Below are 22,395 nucleotides of genomic sequence, written 5' to 3'. Positions count from 1 at the left end.
GTGCTGGCCATTTGGTTATGTACTAGACATTTCTGTTTTGGGAATTTTCTTGTGTACAGGGAATTGTTTTGTGTACAAGCCATTTGGTTATGTACTAGACATTTTTGTAGTGGGAATTTTCTTGTCTACCGGGAATTGTTCTGTGTACTCGCCATTCAGCTATGTACTAGACATTTTTGTACTGGGAATTTTCTTGTGCACCGGGAAGTGTTCCGTATACTGGCCATTTGGTTCAGTACTGGACACTTTTGAACTGGGAATTTTCTTCTGTACCGGGAATGGTTCTGTGCACTGGCCATTTGGTTATGTACTTTGATGTTTTTAGAGATGAAGAAGATAAAATGTGAAACAAATTAGAATGATGAAGAAGAAAAATAAGAACATAAAACTTTTAGAGAGAGAAAGACAGAAAACTTTGATGTTTTTAGAGATTGAAAGAGATGAAGAAGATAAAATGTGAAGCAAAATAAGAATGATGAACATCCAAAAATAAGAACATAAAACTTTTAGAGAGAGAAAGAACAGAAAATTTATGTTCTTGGAGATTGAAAGAGATGAAGAAGATAAAATGTGAATGTTTCCAAAAAAAATGAGAGAAAGAGCATAAAATATAATGGGCGGGATTCAAAAAAATTGCCTGAAATTTCGTCAAAAAATGGCGTCATTTTTGAATTTTCAAAAAATCTGAATGTTTCTCTGACATTACGTCATGTACGGGGAATTAATTGTTTCGCTGTCATCCGTCAGATTGTTAGAAAACACAGAAATTTCCCGTGAAGGGGTAAAAGAGGGATAAATAAAATAAAAACCAGAAAAGTGTGAGCTGTCCTGACAATTTGGATTGGGTTCTCATTTTTGTTTTGGGTTGGGGGTAATGCTTATTTACCCTCCATTTTTTGGGTCTCTCTTTTCAAAATTTTCTCTTCAATCTAAACAAATATTTCCAGATTGGTTCAAAATTCTTTCTTTTTTTCTAGATTTGTTTCTTATCTCAAATTTCGAATTTTTCAAGATTGGTTCAAATTTCGAATTTTTCTCTCTAACTTTCCAGATTTATTAATTTAACCAATTCCTAATTTCTCTCAAATTTTAACCAATTTCTAACTAATTTCGAATTTCTTTCTAAATAATTTCTCTCAATTTTTTTTCCAGATTGGTTCTTGTTTACGGAAATTGTTTAATTTACTGAGGATTTCTTGTGTACTAGACACTTTTGTGTTGGGAAATTTTCTGGTTTACCAGAAACTGTTTAATTTACTGGGGATTTCTTGTGTACTAGACACTTTAGTGTTGGGAAATTTTCTGGTTTACCGGAAACTATTTAATTTACTGGGGATTTCATGTGTACTAGACGCTTTAGTGTTGGGAAATTTTCTGGTTTACCGGAAACTGTTTAATTTACTGGGGATTTCTTGTGTACTAGACACTTTAGTGTTGGGAAATTTTCTGGTTTACCGGAAACTGTTTAATTTACTGGGGATTTCTTGTGTACTAGACACTTTTGTGTTAGGAAATTTTTTGATTTACCGGAAACTGTTTAATTTACTGGGGATTTCTTGTGTACTAGACACTTTTGTGTTGGGAAATTTTCTGGTTTACCGGAAACTGTTTAATTTACGGAAAATTTTCTTGTGTACTAGACACTTTTGTATTGGAAAGTTTCTTGTTTACCGAGAATTGTTTTATTTACTAAGAATTTTCTTGTGTACTAGACACTTTTGTACTCGAAATTGACTTGTTCACCGGGAATTGTTTTATTTACTAGGAATTTTGTTGGGTTATGTAATAGACACCGAATTTCTCTCTAGATTTTTCCTATTTTCCCTCTCTCTAAATTTTATTCCTTTTTCATATTTTCTCTCCAGATTTTTCTCTTCCCATATTTCCTATTTTTATTCGTTTTATTTCTGTTTAAACATGTTTTCTCTCTCCAATCTTACTACTTTCCTTTTCTCAAAAAGATAGAGATGATGGCAAGAATATAATCGATTTCGAAATATTTATATATAGATAGAAAATTTATATATCTTCTTCTTCTGTTTCTCTAAAAAATTTAGAGAGAGAAAGAAAAAAAATATTCCAGATTTTAAAAATCTTTCCAAAATCTGGGCGGGGGGCTTAATTACTTTAGATGGAATCTTTCAAAAATCTGGGCTGGAGTTTTAATTTTCGCCAAAACTTAATCCCAAATTTTGAAAATTTGAACGAAATAAGAAAGAATCAGCGTTTTTGAGAAGGTTTTAGAGAGAGAAACAAAAAAACAGAGTATTTTCGGGATTTAGATATATTTAGAGAGAAAGATGTTGTTTTTCGATAATCTAGAGAGAGAAAGAGTCAGTTAAGAGAAGGTTTAGAGATATTTAGGTGAGATTTTGCGGGATTTAGAGAGATGTATAAATAGAACAAGAGGATAGAAGAAAGAAAAAATCTTCCAAAAATCTGGGCGGGAGACTTAATTTTCGGCAAAAACTGCTCCAAAATTTCCAAATTTTGAATCCAAAAACTGGTTTTGAAAAGGTTTTAGAGAGAGAAACAAAAAAAGAGAAATTAAATGCTCCCTCACCATCAGTCACTGAACGCGTCAGGAAGGAAACAGCAAGAACCAGCTTTCCATGGGAGGGGCAAAACAGGTATAAAAAATTAAAAAAACCTGAAAACTCTTAGCTGTCCTGACATTTGGACTTAAAACGCATTTCGGTCCTTGTTTGGGCTGTAAGCGTATTGAAGGCTGAAAATTTGGACCATTCCCTCATTTTAGCATAATTTTATGTATTGAGAAATAAAGAGGTGGAAGTAATGTCGGGTTACATGGAAGAGTAAATGATTCAACCGTTGCAAGTGATACACATGTCATATTGATGTGTTTTGTATAATAGGTATACATAATATAGGAACTCGCACGGGTCAGGCACATCATCCCATTGGACGTCTAGACAGGTTAGACCCATCCTAACCCGAGACTGTGGCAGAAAATGGGTTCACCGGACCGCGTAGAATCTTGACCGTTTGATTCACTAAAGGATAGAGATTCATTCTATAGAAGGTCATTAGTATTGTCCCAGTCATATATCTATGTGGCAGTCCAATTAACATCGAAGATATTAATGATACGTTAAGGAAGACAAAAAGTGTTGAATCTGGACCGTTTGATTTAGTAAAGGATGGAGATTCATTCCATAGAAAGTCATTAATATTGTCTCAGTCACACATCTATGTGGCTGTTCAATCAACGTCTAAGACATTATTATTTCCCAAATGGCCCCCAACTTTGTGACCAGCTTCCTGCTTGACCCCCTAGATTAGCAAAAATACCCATATGGCCCCCTTTTTCAGTTATCTTTAACTTTCCGTTACTCTCTCTCCTCCATCTCTTTTTCTCTCGTTGCCACATCATTATCTTACGCCACCTCATCATCTTCTCCGGTGAAGATCATCGGCAGGCCAATTTTCCGGCCGGCGACCTTCAAACATTAGAAAAAAATAATCTTTTTTTTTTCTCTCTCCTCTCTTTCTCTCTAAATTTTTTTTTTTTAAATCTGTCCTCTCTCTCTCTAAAACTCCGGCGAAGGGCCTTCCCTTCGCCGGAGTTTAGAGAGAGATGACATATTTTTTTTTTTTAAATTTTTAGAGAGAGAGAGAAGAGAGAAATTTTTTTTATTTTTTTAATGTTTGACCGGAGAAGATGATGAGGTGGCGTAAGATAATGATGTGCGGAGAGAGAAAAATAGATGGAGGAAAGAGAGTAACGGAAAGTTAAAGATAAATGAAAAAATGGGCCATATGGGTATTTTTGCTAATCTAGGGGGCCAGGCAAGAAGCTGGTCACAAAGTTGGGGGCCATTTGAGAAATAACTAATTTTGTCCTAGATGCCCTTCTTTTTGTAGTAGTTACTCTAACTAATTTTAGTTGATTTACATAGATGCCCTTCTTTTTGTAGTCTATTTACGTAAAAAAAAAATTACATCATCCGTCGGATGTGTTCCCAACCAAATCTCTAAAATAAAATGGACAGTCAGACTTATCCCCTGGATAACCGACTGACCTGTTTTAATATAATAGATAGATTTTTAGTTTATTATCTTCAAGGTTTAGAAAACTGTAGGTTTTATTATTGGAATCAAAGTTGTAACTACTTTCCAAATTAGGGTTTAGTTCTACTCTTTCTGTATTTCTTTACTCTCTGACTAATCAAGTGAAAATGTCGTGGTTGTAGTGAAAGCCTTGAATGAAATAAAGACATCTCTTGGATGGAGGGTAGTTTATGCATGGGTAGGAGACGATTCATGTGGAGATCAAGGGTGTGGGTGAGGGTGGTGCGGGGCAACATGACTTTATATGGGCTATGATGTTATAAGGCCCAATGTCAATATTTTGTAGCCCCCAACACAGACATTTAGGTAGATACTGGGTAAGTTGGTTCCACCATGACTCTAAACGACATGTCATTATTATTTCGTAAACATGTTTATTTAGACAAGGACCCCTAAATCTTAAATTTTGTCTAATAACAACAAAGTGTAAAATGATTTAAAAAATGAATTGTAGCTTAGGTGGTAAATATTTTACTCAACAAGCATGAGGTCACAAGTTCGATACACTCCTCTCTATCAATATTTTTGTTTATTATCTCGATTCATTATTCTCTCGAACTATTAATAGTAACAGCAACTATTAATTATAGATAAATCACTAGTTTTAATTAAAGATTAATTGTGAAGAATTATTTTTTTCCATAGAATTAATTAGTTTGATGTGTGCGGGTTTTTGCGTAAACAAATTTTTCGGAGAAAAAAATACACAACTTAGATTCATCTGAGATAAAAAAATTCTAACTCAATTTATTTGAATTTTTGCTAAATGCATTTTATTTGGAAAAGAAAATTGTGTTTTAACGTTATCGGAGAAAGGGCACCCAATATTATTCCGCACCGGTCCCCCGAATTCTCAGCCACGCCACTGGTGGAGATGGTGATCAACCACCTTGGTCTGGAATGACTTGGTCTGTGCAAGGAGACTATAGGGTTGTAACAGAGTTGTAAGTAAAATATCGGTTTCATTACCCGTTTGTGTGTAGTTTCATTGAGCATTAATGGTTTAAGTCTATGATCTATTGAAATTTGAAGAGTCAATATCTCTAAAATAAATACAGAAAACACAAACTAATTTGTTCTTTATTTTGCATTTCCTTTTTTGTGTTTAGATGGTTAGAATTTTTGTTCAAGTCATATAGATAACTCATTTTGAATTTCGGGCGTTTTAGTTCAAGTGTGAGGGCAATCAAGTTAAATATGGATTGGTGTGAGATAAGAGCGAGTTTAGATTAATTTACTACAAATTTCTTTTTTATCGTCTTTCTTGATTGTGGTTGCTTTTTCACTTACAGGAAGTTCATAAAAAAACCCTGACACTCCTCTGGCTCAAATTCTCAAAGCTAAATATTTTCCTAGGGATATTAAACTTAGCTCAGCTAAGCCTAACCACTTCTGGCTTTGGAAGTCTCTTGCTAAACACTTTGATATGGTCTCCAGTCTGATTTTTTGGGATGTTAATAAAGGTACTAATATTAATATTTGACATGATTACTGGACCCCGAATCACCCCCCTCCCATTACTAACGATAGAAACCGTCTTCTTACCACCGTAGCTCAACTTATTAATAATAACATGTGGAATATGAATGTTATATTTCAATATTTTAATACTGATATATGCAATGTTATCCTTAGTATCAATCTGCACAGACTTCGAGAAGATTCAATGAGATGGGCCCTGACCAAATCAGGTAATTTCACAATACGATCTATGTATCAATAGTTGAGAACCCATAACTATTCATATGAAACGATCAAATGGAAATTTATCTGGAATATTAATACTACTCCTAGAAACAAATAATTCTTATGGAAATGCTGCACTAATAGCCTACCAGTTCGAGACAAAATTGGCAAATATATCGGTAATATCAACAACTGTACTTACTATGATAATACCGAAACTACTTTGCATGTTTTACTCCACTGCTACTATGCTCGCCCTATCTGGTTTCACTTTAATATTATGACAGAGAATATCACCAATCTAAGAGAATGGATTGTACAATGGAAGGATATGGAAGCGGAAAAGGTAACTTTGTTTGCCAAAATCTTATGGTTTATATGGAAAGCTAGATGCGACAAATTATTTTCCTCGAAAGATCAATCTCCCATGCAGGCTATAACTGGAATCACGGGAACCATGACAAACTCTACCCCAATTAAAATCGTTACAGGCACCAACAACAAGATCGAGTGGATACCACCTGAAGCCCATCCATCAAATTAATGTCGATGCTTCTTTTACAACTTTAGATGATCCAGTAGGCATCAGATGTATCATGTACGATAACCAAGCAGTTTTCATAGCAGCACTAGCAGACACCACCAGAGGCCAAAATACAGAAGAATGTGAATGTCAGGCTATTTATGAACTCTTCAGTCGGCCGCAGATCTCAAAATTCAGCTTATTCATATTGAAAGTGACAACCAGAACTTAATCCGCTACCTTCACAATAAAAACTCGTTGATCCAATGGGAATCAGGGAAACATATGGACAACATCTCTAGGCTAAGGAACGGATTCGATAGTCTGATCTTCTCTTACACCTCGAGGCACAACAATGAGAAAGCAGACAAACTAGCGAAATGGGGAAGAATCACCGCTGCAGACATACCTGACACTCCTTTCAGGACCTTACCTTTCTATTGTTTTTGTTTCTTAGTCTTTCGTATTTTGTTTGCTCAACAAAAAAAAGGCCGCGGCTTTGGGGAATAAAGAAAATTCTCCGGGGAATAAATTCTCGAGGGAATCCAGATTTTTTTGAAAATTCTCGGGGGAATACATTTGTATAGGGAATACATAATACATTTTTTTGAAAGTTCTCCTCCATCTCATCACCTCTCTCTGCCACTTCATCTTCTCGACACCTCATCATCTTCTCCGGCGAAAGTCGCCGGCCGGCCAATTTTCCGGCCGGCTACCTTCAAACATAAATTTTTTTTTATCTTTTTTAATTTTGTCTCTCCTCTCTATCTAATTTTTTTTTTTTAATTTTCTCTCTCTCTCTAGAACAGATCTAGAGAGAGAGAGAGAGAGAAGGAACAGACCACAAAGGTCATAAGCCGCCATTTAAACAATATGATAAGAAGCTAAAGGCCATTGAAACAAACCTTAAACACCGTAACAACAAATCTAAGGGACATGAAGAACTACCTGTATGCTCTGTTTGGGTGTAGATGCATGAATATTCAGATCTTGAATACTTAGGATTTTCCTAGGTCTATTTGGTAACCAATAAGCCATCCTAGGATTCATAAATACTCAGAATTTTGCTTGGTCTATTGGGTAACCAATAAGAAATTCCTAGGATTCATGAAAATCCATAATCTGTGGGTCTATTTGGGCAACCAAATGAGATCGTATGATTCCTAAAAGTCATTTGTCAGTCATCAAATTACATATACATTTATAAAATATCATACTGTACTTAAGAACAAGCTAATGGAACAAGAATTTATGTACGAAAAACGAAACTTCATCATTTTTATCACAGAGATCAAAGGAATTTGTTTCTTCTCTCATTGAGAAAATTTATCAAACACATTGAATGACAACATTTCGAAATGATCACTACATCACCCATAAATCGAGATAAGAGAAAGAATCTAGTGGCAAGTATGAATTCATAAAAGTATTGAATGAAGGAAATGGATTAATAGGAAGAAGCTTTTTTCAGTCTTCACCTTTACCTTGTTCAAAATGAGACTGTACAATTCACCAGCTTGAGGAGGATAATAAAACAGTCTGTTTTATTATCTGTTTTAATGGGGTCAAACACATTAAAACAGACTGTTCTCTCTCTCTCTAGATCTGTTCTAGAGAGAGAGAGAAAAGAAAAAAAAAGAATTTAGAGAGAGCGAGAGGAGAGAGAAAATTTTTTAAAAAAATTATGTTTGAAGGTCGCCGGCCGGAAAATTAGCCGGCCGGCGACTTTCGCCGGAGAAGATGATGAGGTGTCTAAAGAAGATGAAGTGGCAGAGAGAGGTGATGAGATGGAGGAGCTTTTTTTATAGCATCTTCTAAAATTAGAAGCCCCTTAGAAATAAAAAGAAACATAAAAAGTCAATCTTATTTGACTAGTTTTAAGAAAAGTCTTTATTCCCCGGAGAATTTTCTTTATTCCCCAAAGCCGCGGCAAAAAAAAAAACATGTTGTAGCCAATATATGGACAACTAAATTTCTTATATGGACAACAAAAGATAAGTGGAAATATAATTAATCACTTTTAATTGGGGGACAACCAAACACTTCAACTCTCTCTCTTCCATCTCCATCCCTACCGCTCTTCTTTCTGCTATCTTTCATCTACCCGTCTTTCTCTCTCTAACTAAACCAATTAATCACACTTTTTCAAACTCAAAGGTAAATCTGATCTTTCATTTCTCTTTCTCTCTATCCCATATCTTATCCCAAACAGATGTTCATATTTTTCATCTACTTTCTCTCTCTACAAAGAAGGGATGTGGATATGGGATGTTGGCCTGATATTGGAGAAGTTGAAGTTGTTAATGATTGTGATACTGAATTGAAATTTAGGGGTTTTTATCACTAAGATCTGCAAACTTTCTATTGAGTTTGAATTCTTGAAATGATACAAAGCTATTCATAAACCCTAGAAAAGGTAAAATCTACTAATCACCATGAAAACTTATTAGATTAAAAAAATAATGTCAGCTTCTTCTCTTTAAGAACATGTTCTTTTCTTGTTCTTTGAGTTTTGAAATTTTTGACTTGCTTGGTAGTGGTTAGAGAAGACTATGGCCTTGGGACAATGTGCCGGTGATAGTTATTTGGAGAAGATGGCGGTGAAAATTAGGAGACAATGAAATCTCTGATTGTTCACTTAATAATAGAAGTATCTAATTATATTTACACCCAACATGTTTGTCCATCTAAAAAATTTGGTTGTCCATATATTGGCAACCTTACTCTATTTTGGTATACATATAAGCATTACTTTCCTAAGGGCGCCCTTTTCCTAATTGCATTTTAATTAATTTTAGGGTTATTTTGATAGATCTCATTTAGTAAACTAGGGTATAGCCCGTGCCTAGGGCACGAACAGTTTTATCGATCACATTGAACGAAATTTATTTGAAGAACTTGATTTCTTGAACATTAAAAAAGAACATATAATTTGAAATTTAGAAAAATCAAATGTGATACATCAACGATGGTGCTAAGCAAGGGCGGATAGGGGTGTTCGTTGGTTCGGTATCCGGTATTTTGGTGTCATCCATTACCAAACCGCTCATGGTTTGGTTAGTGATTTTTCAAACCGTTACCAAACCGCTCAGGGTTTGGTTCGGTTAATAACCAAACCATCATAAGCGGTTTAGATACCACTGGATACCAAACCATCCATAAAAACAACATGTTCTCCATGAAAATCGACAAATCGAGTTACTTTCTTCATACATTGACGTATAAAATCAAGACAACACTCCTTAAAAATCTGGAGAAACAATTAAATTAACATAATACCTCGAAAAACATTTAAAACATTAAAGACATGTGCAGACCACCGACCGAAATATTTTATAGCAGCTAGTAACATTAATGATACATGAATTGTTTTTAATCTAATACTAGCTAGTAACATTATATTGTAGTAGTGTTGTTGTTTTGTATGGGTAGTAGTTATTCTTGTTTCTAGCAAGAACTTGATGAAAGATATGTATTTGTATGAAATTATAGAGATATGGTAGATATATTCTAGAAAAAATTAAGTAAACATGTAATTATATATATATTAATTTAACTTGACTGGTTCGGTTTGGTTTTAATGGTTCCTAAAAATTACATCCGCTTACCGAACCAAGCCAGTTGGTTTTTGAAAATGTACAACCATACCAAACCACTCGTTGTTTGGTTTGGTTTGAAAACCGAATGGACCGGTTTGGATCGGTTTGGTTTGATTGGTTCGGTCTACTTTTGCACACCCCTAAGGGCGGAACCATTAAGAGGCTAAACGGGCTGCTGGCCCGGTGGCAATTTTGTGATATTTGAAGAGAAGAGGGCTAAATAAGTATTTTTCATTTATTGTCTAATTTTTAGGGGTTAGAGTTTTAGTCGGTTAGGGGACTTTGATGGAGAATTTAGGAACTGCCGGGTTGGTATATATAGATGAAGAAACTTAATCGTGGGAAATTTTCATTGTTAAGTCTTCAAAGTTTTGGTATCAATCTTTGCTATTCATAAGCAATTGAAGGTTAGTATTTTGGTTGAATATACTTACCTATGTGAACAATAGTATGAAGGTTTCATGTTTTTTATTTTATTTTTAGGGTTTGGTAGTTCATATAATCTTGGGTTGCTGATTTCAACTTTGGGTTCAAAAAATTGGGGGTTTCAACTTCAAAATCAAATACTAATAAGTTATCACTTCGTTCTATGTAGTTTGAAGGCTTGATTTATTTGTATAGTTTGCTAATTTTATGTTCAAATTTGAAGAGTTCTTAGGGATTTCAAATTCAAAATCAAATTACTTACTAAGCTGACAAGCTGTTACTTACTAATTGTATATAAACTTGAATGTGGTTTATGTGTTATACGTTTTTGTATAAAGTATTGAGTTTAGGTATTCAAATTCATACAATAATTAGGTCAATTTACTTATGCACATGAAGTGTTTGATAATATGTCTAATAGACATCTATATAGTTAATTTTGTTTATTAGATTGTTTATAGTTTTAACTATGTTTGTAAATATCTAGATTTCATTAATTGCTTTCGGTATATAAGTAGATATGTCTTCGATTGTTTATAGTTTTGACTATGTTTGTAATATCTAGATTCAAGTCGTCTTTATTGAAGATATAGTGAATTTGGTTTACATAAAGACAATAGTGAATGCAAATGTTTGTTCGATTTTGCTTATTCTTATAAGATGATCTCAATTTAGTAAGTTATCTTCCTTTCCAATTTTACTTTTCCAAATCTAGCTTTAATTGGTTTATATCTTACGAAATATGTTATTTTGACAGGTAGTGAATTGGACAAATACCATAATTTAGTACGTGAGGATATAAGACAAAGGAGAAAACTATTGGTTCTCATCGGGTATTAATTTCTTTTATTTTCTGAATGAACATAAAATTTAAGAAGAAAACTATCAACAATGGCTTCAAATTTTTGTTTTCCAAGTAGTTGATGCATCTTTAGTAGAAGTTAAATACATAACAACTTTTTAAGCAAAAGATCTGCTAACTTCAATTCTGTGGTTAGTCCCCCGGGATTAAAATCCTGGTTCCGCCCTTGGTGCTAAGTTAATTAAGAAAAATAAATACACGTTCATTTCTCTTGCATAACTTTTTTAATATCCGAGAAACCATAGTTGTTTTCTCTTTGTAACACTTCTAAACTTGACAGTAGAAGCAACAAACATCAAATAAATATCGAGATAAAAAGAAATATCGAGATCATAGTACTAAAAATGAACAACTTCTGCTTTTTTAATCACAACCTCTTGTAGACTTCAACAACATTGAATAATTAAAACAATAACTTTTCTTATATCTCCCCTGGTGAACGACCAAAACATAAAAGATAAAATAAGATTAACTATGCACAAATGATGTCTATTTATCTTTTTATTAGAAATATAATGTACATTGGTGAAGAAAAGAAAATAAGCAAGAAGTATAATTTTCGACTAAGTCCAACACGAGGTATTTAATAGTATAAAACTTCAGAAATAGAATAAACATAAGAAAAAAAAAATCGAAATAGAGATACCTCACTATATTCACTCTTGTCCACTATGGAGTTATGATTTAAAGACCCCTTTCCAACTACAAATAATAACAGTAAAAGAATTAGATTATTAACGTTTTTGAACGATTTGGATTCAATAGTAGATATAACCAGCATAAGTTGCAACATAATGATCAAATAAAATTATAAATTAAAATACTAAACTGATTTAGTATTTTATAGCAAGAAAATGGTATGGAGAGGGAATGAGAAGTAGAATAACATAAAAGACCCCAATAATTCCTAAAACTGAAGAAAATTTCAAACGTAAATTCAATCAAGAATGAAAATACATACCACATTAGAACAAACTTTAAGCATTGAGATTTATTTCGACTCAAAATCGACAACAAAAGAATTTATTTTCATCGAACAATCAAATTAGCTTAAACTAATTCACGACCGACAAAATCAAGGGATCAAATAACATATAACTTGCATATCATATGAACCAACCCAAAGAAGCTATAACCTCTCTAGGATAAAATAATATGAACATACCCCATTGTTGCAGAAATTCAAGATCAACCACTTCTCGACACTGAATTTATTGGAAAAAGTAGTTCTCGATCTTGTCCCAAATATGAATTGAGCAAAAACCTAAAGAGGGAAGGTATTATACTGTATGATACTAAAGCTTAACACACCAAAACAAATTTAATGAATTGGACATTAAAATAGCAATCTTGAATCAACACCGAATAAAATCATGGATATTCAAATAAATTAAGAGATGTAATCTTACCTCATAGGGAATCCCATCTTCCTTCGACAACTTCGACAACAATTCATTGTGCTTAAGATTACTTTGTTTATTCATCCTAGAACGTTAGACTCATCCTAATATGGAGTAAAAATACGACGTATGTTATATCACAGAATGTTGAATAAAAACGACCACTTAACTATGCTAGAAAGATCCTTAACAACTTTTCTAGTCCGTAAGAGAAGGAAAGAAGAAGTCTAAATCATACCTCCTTTATTACGGGATTGTTTGTAAGAACAATTATTACTTTCAGTTGTTGCAGTTCCACTCATCCCACAAAGCTTGGGAAACTACATCATCAACAAAACAAATATAGGAATTTCAGAATCAACTAAAAAGGATAGCTTAAAGACTACAGTAGAACGTTGCCGGAAAAATATTCTCATGCAATCAAAGAGTCTATAATATAGAATGGTCGGATGTTGTCAGAATGATATGAGATCTTTTACCTCAAGGAATAAATAAATAAATAAGAGATCGATATCACAATAACCTTTGAACAATATGGCATCTTATATGAAATCTGATCTAATATGAATATTCTATTAAGGGGTTAAATTATATTTCTATAGAGAGTTTTTTTCTAAAACTATTATGAAGGGGTCACTACATGGGAATGTAACTCCTGAGAAAAAACAAAGAGACATTGGGTTTGCTGGATAGGGGTATCATATGTGTTGTTGCTCAAAGTGTGCTTACTTAATAGCTTTATAAACATAGTATGTTGCTATGTTTGAACTTCTTTAATGGGAGAAGTTGTTTCATATGATATATACTGGTGTAATTTTGTCTCCGGAAGTCACAACTAACAGTCACCGATAAAAACATAAGACTACCTCGATGTTGTCACTTAAGCTTTCTTTTCTAAAGCCCACTTGGTTGAATATGAAAAAACACTGTCTTTGTTCCACTTATGCTTTACATAATTTGATATTCTGCCTCTGCTAGTAATTGTTCTGTCTTTGTTTTCCAATAATCATATTTAATCAACATTAGTGCTAGTTGCTGCAATGTTTATTTGAGAAGGTGGCTAAACTGATCTTATGAACAGGCAAGGAGGTTATTACTCGATCCGGTTATACACGAGGAATTTAGGCGGTTAAAGGTATAGCGGTCTTTCACTTTCCATTCAACTACTGTAGGTTGTTTGAGAGCTACTGTGATGTAATTCAGGTTTCTGATCAGAAACCAAAAGACCGATGAAAATCAAAGAATTGATTGACAGTTATAATGGAGCACTCTGAGTTGGCTTAATCAAATCCTAACACAGAAGTTGTGACATAGGTACAGGGCTGGGAAGCTCTCCAAAATACGTCTCTAACTCTATGCTGGGTCAGGCAACAAATTAGAGGATACGTTTTTTAGGTCAGTAAATGATGAAGATCATCCAACCCTACAAATAAGATATTTCATCAGAACCTAATCAAACAAAAAATAAAATTAGGGCAGAAGGATAATTTTCTTTTGACACCATATTCAAGTTACGAACCATAAGGTACTAAATTCGGGCAGAAATTGAATAAATTCATATAAATAAGAACCCTAAAAGGCCAATATTTCACTGCAAAATCCCTACAAAAGAGAAAGTTATATCTCTTGTCGGAGGCTCCACCTTTCTGACTGAGGAAAGATCGGAAACTTACTTGAGAGAAACTTCCTTGCCATCAATTATAAATTATTAAAAGTTAAAAGGAAGATACACTTGCCATCAATTATAAGTTTCTTTTTTTTAAGATAGAAACTTACTCAAATAGAAACTTCCTTTAACACAAGACTCGGGCAGAACGAATTTTAATCCGTTTGGGTGTTAAGGAAAATATAATTAAATTAAAATTTAGTCCCTCAACATCCCTGAACAATATACATAATTGAAAAAAAGTGCTTGTCCCAGTCAGCATCTTCCCTCGACATCCCTGAACAATATACTATTCCTTTAATATAACGGTTATTAGTACTCTCAAAATTGTGCACAAAAAAACCCTAATTTACTCTTCTTTGATTCTTAAGAATATATACACTACCCTACAAGCCTTGCCTCGGCGGAAAAAATCAAGAAGAGGAGCGAGCGACAAGGGGAGAGGTAACCTAATTTACTCTTCTTCGATTCTTAATCTTGTTTATTGATCTATAACTAGGATATAGCCAGTTATATCAATCAATGTTCAACCAAATTACTGAAGGAATCAAATGAACATTAAGTTGTCATAATTACATATTACCAAGAGATGTAATAATGAAGAAATCAAACTGAACAATATGAGTACTAAATCCTAAGGGGAGATTCACATTAACACATGAAGTTCTTGTAGATCCTTTAAAATTCACAAGTTCTTGATTTAGCTTTTAGGATAAGGATAGTTATTGTTAAGCTAATTGGAAAGGCTCACTGAATTTGCTTAGATAAGTGATTTGTTAAGGCATCACACATTAATAACTAGTATTAACACAAGAGTTACCTTTAGGATTATAATCTGTTTATTATATTTTAATGAACCCCAATTATAGAAAAGGTAAATTATCCTACTTTTTGATTGAATTTTTTCGTAGTACATGATAACCCGATTTTTTATTTCATTATGTCGGTTTCAGTTTCTAGTATAATTATTCATTGTTCAAGTCTGAAAGGTGCTTCGTATCGTTATTTCAGTATGTTAACATGTTCCTTTTATGGTTTTTTGTCGGATAAATTAAAGTATTTGTTTTGTATCACTTGACATTAATAGCGTGGATTTGGTGTATATTTGATTGCTAGGTCTGTGATACTTATTCTTCTTTTACGGACTAGTTGCTTTTTACGAGTCTTACAATGTCGGACAGCCACGAAACTGACAAGGACATTGAGATCTGGAAGATCAAGAAACGGATCAAGGCATTGGAAGCTGCTAGAGGAAATGGAACAAGCATGATTTCGCTTATCATGCCTCCTCGTGATCAGATTGCGCGGGTGACTAAGATGTTGGGTGATGAATTTGGTACTGCATCTAACATCAAAAGTAGGATAAACCGTCAGTCTGTTTTGGGTGCTATTACTTCTGCCCAGCAGAAGCTGAAGCTTTACAACAAGGTTCCTCCGAATGGTTTGGTTTTGTACACAGGAACCATTGTTACTGATGATGGGAAGGAGAAGAAGGTAACCATTGACTTTGAACCTTTTAAGCCTATCAATGCATCTCTTTATCTATGTGATAACAAGTTCCACACAGACGCTCTGAACGAACTTCTTGAATCCGACGATAAGTTTGGGTTCATCGTGATGGATGGAAATGGAACTCTTTTTGGAACTTTAAGTGGTAATACTCGTGAAATCCTTCACAAATTCAGTGTTGATCTCCCAAAGAAGCATGGACGAGGAGGTCAATCAGCTTTGCGTTTTGCTCGTCTTCGAATGGAGAAGCGTCACAATTACGTGAGAAAGACAGCTGAGCTAGCAACACAATTCTACATTAATCCAGCTACTAATCAGCCCAATGTTTCAGGACTCATCCTTGCTGGATCTGCTGATTTTAAGACGGAGTTAAGCCAATCTGATATGTTTGATTCTCGTCTTCAGACCAAAATATTGAATGTTGTGGATGTTTCTTATGGTGGTGAAAACGGGTTCAACCAGGCAATCGAGCTCTCTGCGGATATTCTCTCAAATGTGAAATTTGTCCAAGAGAAACGTTTAATTACGAAGTACTTAGACGAGATAAGCCAGGACACAGGAAAGTACGTATCTGGGGTAGATGACACGCTGAAAGCATTAGAGGTGGGTTCTGTTGAAACCCTAATTGTATGGGAAAATCTGGATCTTAACAGATATGTGCTGAAAAACAGTGTGACAGGTGAAGTTGTAATAAAGCACTACAACAAAGATCAGGAAACCACTCAAAGCAACTTCCGTGATCCGTCTAACAACGCAGAATGGGAAGTTCAGGAAAAACTATCTCTTTTGGAATGGTTTGCTAATGAGTATAGGCAATTTGGTTGTACTCTTGAATATGTCACTAACAAATCACCAGAGGGTTCTCAGTTTTGCAGAGGATTTGGTGGTATTGGAGGAATTCTTCGGTACCAGCTCGATATGAGGACATTCGACGAGTTGTCTGATGGTGAATTTGATGATGATTATGAATAGCTATCAATCAACAAATCTCAATGCCGGTCCAGGATGAGGTGCTTCCTGCTCCGGTTGGGCTTGCTGCACCAAGTTTGCTGCCAAAGATTTCATCGAAGATAAGGTTTGCTGCTTATTTATTTCTATCTTCAACTGTTGGTATCTGAGGGTGTGTTTGTTTTCATCTGTTCTCCAAAACAGATCCGTTTAAGTCAGACTTGTTTGAATACGAGTATTCGGAGTTTGAAATGGACTCTCTATTCGGACTTGTTCTACGTCCGAGTCATAATTTCACAAAAAAGTAGCCCTAATTAGTCATGAAGAGACGAGATATACGACAACCAACATGCCATTTAATCTGACACGAGTCAATAAAGATCTTGAGTCAAATTTCAGATCGGAATCTCAAAACAAAAAGTTCATCCTTATTAGTTTTGCTCTCGGAGCTTTAAAGCATAATCTTCCGTTAAATTCTAATTTTCTTGTATTGACTTTATCAGGATCAGCATGGTACTGCTGGTATCAAGGAGGTTTCTGCATCAACCATCTTGATCTGCAAATAGGTTTCATACAGAAGGACAGTAGAAAAACCTAATGGATGGATGCATCTGATGAGAGGAGAATGAGTTAGTAGCTTGAAGTTTTAGCTGCAAGAGAACCTTGAGGGTCTTTTATTTTATTTCAGTTGGATATTGGAGGTGGTTTGTTAAATTTTAGATGAACATTTAGTCATCTTTCTCTATTAATATTGTTGTTGGCTTAGTATTGCCATTAGACTACAATGATTTGTGTTTTTTGTTGGTTTTTTAGTCTACTCGAATTTAGCCGCAGATGTTGAATGTGTTCTAATTGGGTTTAGTTTATGTTTGTCCGAAAGGTTATCTATATCCATGATGATATTTTGATCACCTTGTGAGATGTCAACAGGGATAATTTTCGAGGCATCGAAACGGTAGAACTCCACAACTAGCCAAATTTTCCGACCATAAAGATATAACTTAAAGAACAGATACTCCATAAATTATAGACACCTTGGAGGTATATACCTCAAAACTAATACTACATAATAATGACAATAAAAGTATGTCCCACATTCATCAAAGAGAGACTGAATTGTACTTCCATTAACAAAAGAGGAGTGATTGTGTGAGCTCGAGCTCATACCTTGGTGTATGAGCTCGAGTCATCTAACGGTGGGAATTGATTTTAACACACGAGATCTTTCTCAAACTTGAAGGCATAAAATCCAATGACAGCTCCTATCCAATCACTTTTTAAAATAATCCATTAAAACACCAGTATTTACAGAATTGTTACACCACGTCTTATTTCCCTTTTTTTGATTAAAATACATCCTATTTCCTTACAACTCATTTTTATTTTGTAAGCTTACCACCCGTTTGTTTTTTATTGTTTTGACTTTATACCCAATTCAATAATGTAATCAGTTAAGACGTATAATTCTCAAACAAGTAATTTTATGTCTTATTTTTGTTTCTATTTTGCAAAAGAACTAGTATAGTCTTTTACGAAATTTTGAAATTTTTATTTAGTGCAAAATCCTTATATACCTCAATAGCAAAGAGTAGATGGGGATGAAGATTTTAAGTTGATTACTATTTGTAAATGGTTGGCAGCCTGGCAGGTGATGAAGAACATGAGGTTACTGAAGTAAGAGTCTATGTTTCTTGGTGCTTGTGGAAGGGGAGAATTAACTGTACATTCAATAGTGTTCAACCAAATATATATAGGATTATCCAAGAAGCACAATTACTACAACAAGATTTTTCGGGTATTGAACACACTGCAAATAATACCGAAATCCTAAATCCTATTGTGAAGTCTCGATTCTGGGCAGCACCACAGGAGGATAAACTGAAGATTAATTTTGATGCTTCATTACTTCATGGACGGACAGTGGGGCAGCAATATGTCGAAATAGTGATGGGGTATTCGTAATGGCTATGGTCCAAACCTGGTCAGCGACTTCAACCATGGAAGCAGAAGCACGAGCTGCAAAATTGGCGACATACTTGGCATTAAACCTCCAGGAGTACGAGTGTATAATTGAAGGTGATGTGAAGACTGTGATTGATGCTTGCTCGATGAATTTGAAGGAGACTCCTTGAAAAATTAGACCTATCATTATGGAGATTCAAGGTAATGTGGATAACATTGGAAATATTGAATTCAAATTTTCTTCTCGTGGACCTAATATGGTAGCACACCTACTAGCAAAAAAATTGTTTAATGTTGATTTGAAGCAAACTTTGGAGATATATGATATTCCCAGGTACAATATAAGTCAATTGGCGACTGATGTAACCACAATGAATTATTGCTCTGGTAGCTAATAAATTAGGACGATTGCCTAGTTTCATAAAAAAAAGACTATCCTTACTTTTCAGTAAAATAAAAATAAAAATAAAAATAAAAACATAGAATTACGTTTTTTTTTGTTAAGAAAGACATAAAATTACTTGGATAAGAATTGTATAGATAATTTGATAGATTTTTTTTTGGTTGTTGAAAAGTTTGATAATGTCTTTAATTTGACAACAAAATCGAAACATAGAGTTACTTTTTTTTTGTCAAGAAAGACATAAAATTACTTGGATAAGAATTGTATAAATAATTTGATAGTTTTTTTTCGGTTGTTGAAAAGTTTGATAATGTCTTTAATTTGACAACAAAGTTGGAAAAACAAGGAAGAAAGTTCGATCAGATCTATGTATAACTACTTGAGAACAGGCAGTAACGAACCAATGCATGACGCAACAGAATCTTTAGACCATGTGATGTTACATTGTGACTACGCTAGAACTATTTGGTTTCAGTTCCAGATACGATCGGAACACTTAACCACAGTTTCACAATGGATCCAACATGGAAACTATTAGATGAGGAACATACTACTCTATATGCAAAAATACTTTGGTTTATATGGAAAGCAAGATGCGAAAATTACTTTCAATCTACTAAGCAAACCCATTTTCAGATCATTGAAAGAATCAAGCAAACATCTACCACACCACTGAAAATTGAATCTATACTAACAAACAAATGCAGGGAAAAACCAAAGCAACAACAATGGAGACCTCCATCGACACCATTCCTCAAGATTAACATAGATGCTTCCTTTCTGAAACTTACAGAACCGGCTGGAATTGGATGTATCATTCATGATGAGAAAACAAATTTTGTAGCAGCAGCAGATACAGTTCGTGGCCAAAATGCAGAAGAATGCGAATGTTTAGCTCTTCACTTCAGTCTCATGTGGGCAATTCAACTTCATATCAAATACGTTTACATCGAAAGTGATAATCTTAACCTAATCAACTTCGCCAATAACCAAAGTGATGGTCTTCATTGGCAATCGAGACGAATCATTTCTACGTCGCTGGCACTCAGGAATCAATTTACAGAAATCGTCTTCAGTCACGTACCCAGAGAATGTAATTCTAAAGCAGATGCACTGACAAAATGGGGTAGAACCAATGATTAGAAGAAAATTTGGAATGTAGCTCCACCGTTTATTTCTGCTTTAAATTAGTGTGCTTTGTAAGAATGGTTATTTTTAGTTTAATATCCTCATAAAACAAAAAGGAAGAAAGGAGTTGTAAGGAAATCAAACGTGTTCCAACAAACGAAAAGGAAACCAGGCGTCATGTTCTTTAATTAGTGGCAATTCTGTAAATACTGGTGTTTTAATGGATTATATTTGGGTTATTTCCCAAATAGCCCCCAACTTTGTGACCCGTTTCCTGCTTAGCCCCCTACTTTAGTAAAAATACCCAGATGGCCCCCTTTTTAAGATTCCGTTATAACACCGTTAACTAGTCATCATTTCTCTCTCCTCCATCTCTTCACCTCTCTCTGCCATCTCATCGTCTTCTCCGGCAAAAGTCGTCGGCCGCAAATTTTCCGGCCGGTGATGTGACACGAAAATGTCACGTTTGGAGAGCCTAACTTAGACTAATTAGTCCTTATCGAGTGTTATCAATAATATTTTATGTGTTTTTCTTGTTAGGTATCATTTTTGGAGATAAACATGAAAACCGGAATAAAAGGAACGAATTGTCACTATCATTTCATGTGCCGAAAACAAGAGAAAAAGATTTCAAGCAAATCATATGACAAGTGGAGTCAATGACGAGTCCGACGGTGAAAACGGAATTCAATTCGGAGTTCGGACGGGGAAGATATGAAAGAGAGAAGCCAAAGTCTTTTCTTGAAGGCACTCTCCTTTGTTTCTAGTTGGGAATCAAAGTCAAACCCAAAGAAAAACCAAAAGCGCACAAAGAAAAGGATTAGAGATGTTAGAGGCACCTCTTTAGGGTCCAAGGTGAAATGGTCTAAAGACTTAGTCAAACTTTGACTAAGTCTAGGGTTTGACTCAAGTTAGAGAAGAGGGGGTCAAAGACACTATTCATCATCTTCTTGAGCAAGAACTAACCAAGGAAGGGAGAGAGAAAGGGCTAGGGTTCTTGGGGTGTTTTTTGAAGTTTTTTAGGGTTTGGTAGTGAGAGAAAGAGAGAAGAAGGAGAAGGAGGAGTGCCGGCCAAAGCAAGGCCGGCCAAGCTCAAGGCTGGCCTAGCCTTGGCCGGCAGCAGCTCGGCCTGCTCGGGATGGTAATGGAGGACGCTTCCACGGAAAGCTGCAGCACGTTCTACGGGACTCATCTGCAACACGGGAGATTCTCGCGGACGCGTACAGCAGCAATGGAGGACGAGACCGGAAGCTTCCACGGGATGCGGCTGCTGCAGCTAGGGCCTGCACTCCGGGACGCATCTGCAGCACGATTGTCTTCACGGGACGCGGCTGCAGGTCGGACATGCTCGGGACAGAAGCTACCGGCTCGGATCTAAGCTATTTTGGCCGGAAACTTCATACTTTGGCCGGAACTTGTTTTGTCGGAATTCTAGGGTTCCGACAACCTTCTTGATCCGAAACCATGGGGCTTTTACTTCTCACGTCCTTGGCTAACTTCCCATGTGGTTTGATTTGGTTTTGGACTACAAATTTCTAGAGAGAGAAAGCTAGGGTTAGCTTTAATGGAGGTTGTGTTCTAAATGGAGAAGATGATGGTGGTCGCTATGGGGAACCCAGAAATTTGCTAAGGGGAGATCGGCTGCAACAAAAAAAACTCATATTTTCCGACGATCTTAGCCTCGAACCACATCGAAAAAGGGGGATTCTCTCATCATTTTCTTTCCTATTTCTTATTCAATCACCATGTTTAGCTAACTTTAGTGTCTTGATTATATGAGATGAAATGTGATGAATTCGTGATTATGTTTAATATGATTTGATGTTTTGATTATAAATTGATGTTCATTTATTTCGATTATTGTTTTGATCGTATTTTCATGTGTCTTGTCAAGCACTTCGCATAGTTAATAGACGAAACGAAGTATTCGATATCGATCGTAGTCTAAGTCATATTTTCATGTGTCTTGTCATGCACTTCACATAGTTAGGCGACTAGACAACACTTTCGTTGACTCGGGATTAACCGATTAAGGCGTTTGTTTGACTAAGTATGATCTCCGGATATACGTAGTGCTTATAGACATCACCTTAGGAGTCGAACATCGGTTATACTTTGAACATTAGATCGGATCATACTTAGTTGTAGGTTTATCATTATCGGATTCTCGGTTCGGCACCTCACTCACTTA

At 35.0% G+C, this 22,395-nt stretch overlaps 1 protein-coding gene and 1 pseudogene across 15 annotated transcripts; both read left to right on the top strand.

Moving 5' to 3' along the window:
- The first annotated feature begins 9,192 nt into the window (after nt 1–9,192).
- On the top strand, nt 9,193–17,544 carry LOC147566367 (eukaryotic peptide chain release factor subunit 1-3 pseudogene; annotated as a pseudogene). 14 transcript variants are annotated; one of them, XR_015230426.1, is made up of 7 exons: nt 9,193–9,279; nt 10,061–10,307; nt 11,084–11,159; nt 13,670–13,723; nt 14,626–14,698; nt 15,371–16,838; nt 17,215–17,544. The product of XR_015230426.1 is annotated as a eukaryotic peptide chain release factor subunit 1-3 pseudogene, transcript variant X1 (transcript). The 14 variants fall into 14 exon arrangements; XR_015230435.1 differs by lacking the exon at nt 9,193–9,279 and adding an exon at nt 13,903–13,983 and having other exon boundaries at nt 10,171–10,268; XR_015230430.1 differs by lacking the exon at nt 9,193–9,279 and adding an exon at nt 13,903–13,983 and having other exon boundaries at nt 10,171–10,307.
- Nucleotides 17,545–18,672: 1,128 nt separating this feature from the next.
- Nucleotides 18,673–20,219, top strand: LOC147566366 (uncharacterized). The gene is made up of 2 exons (XM_086654350.1): nt 18,673–18,787; nt 19,552–20,219. Exons 1-2 carry the CDS (start codon nt 18,673–18,675, stop codon nt 20,217–20,219), a joined length of 783 nt encoding a protein of 260 aa, XP_086510476.1.
- The last annotated feature ends 2,176 nt before the right edge of the window (nt 20,220–22,395 follow it).

Source organism: Eschscholzia californica, unplaced genomic scaffold (genome assembly GCF_041429995.1).
Source record: "Eschscholzia californica isolate CP2 unplaced genomic scaffold, dmEscCali1.0.p SCAF_1, whole genome shotgun sequence".
Classification (NCBI taxonomy): Eukaryota; Viridiplantae; Streptophyta; class Magnoliopsida; order Ranunculales; family Papaveraceae; genus Eschscholzia; species Eschscholzia californica.
Note: the sequence above shows the minus strand (reverse complement) of the source record. Positions and strands in the feature narration are given on the sequence as shown.

Excerpts from the sequence above, each read along its gene's own strand:
- LOC147566366 (XM_086654350.1), top strand. The coding sequence starts at position 18,673 with ATGGCTATGGTCCAAACCTGGTCAGCGACTTCAACCATGGAAGCAGAA. Across the intron at positions 18,788-19,551 it reads GTACGAGTGTATAATTGAAG|TTCCAGATACGATCGGAACA; the intron begins GTGATGTGAAGA and ends ATTTGGTTTCAG.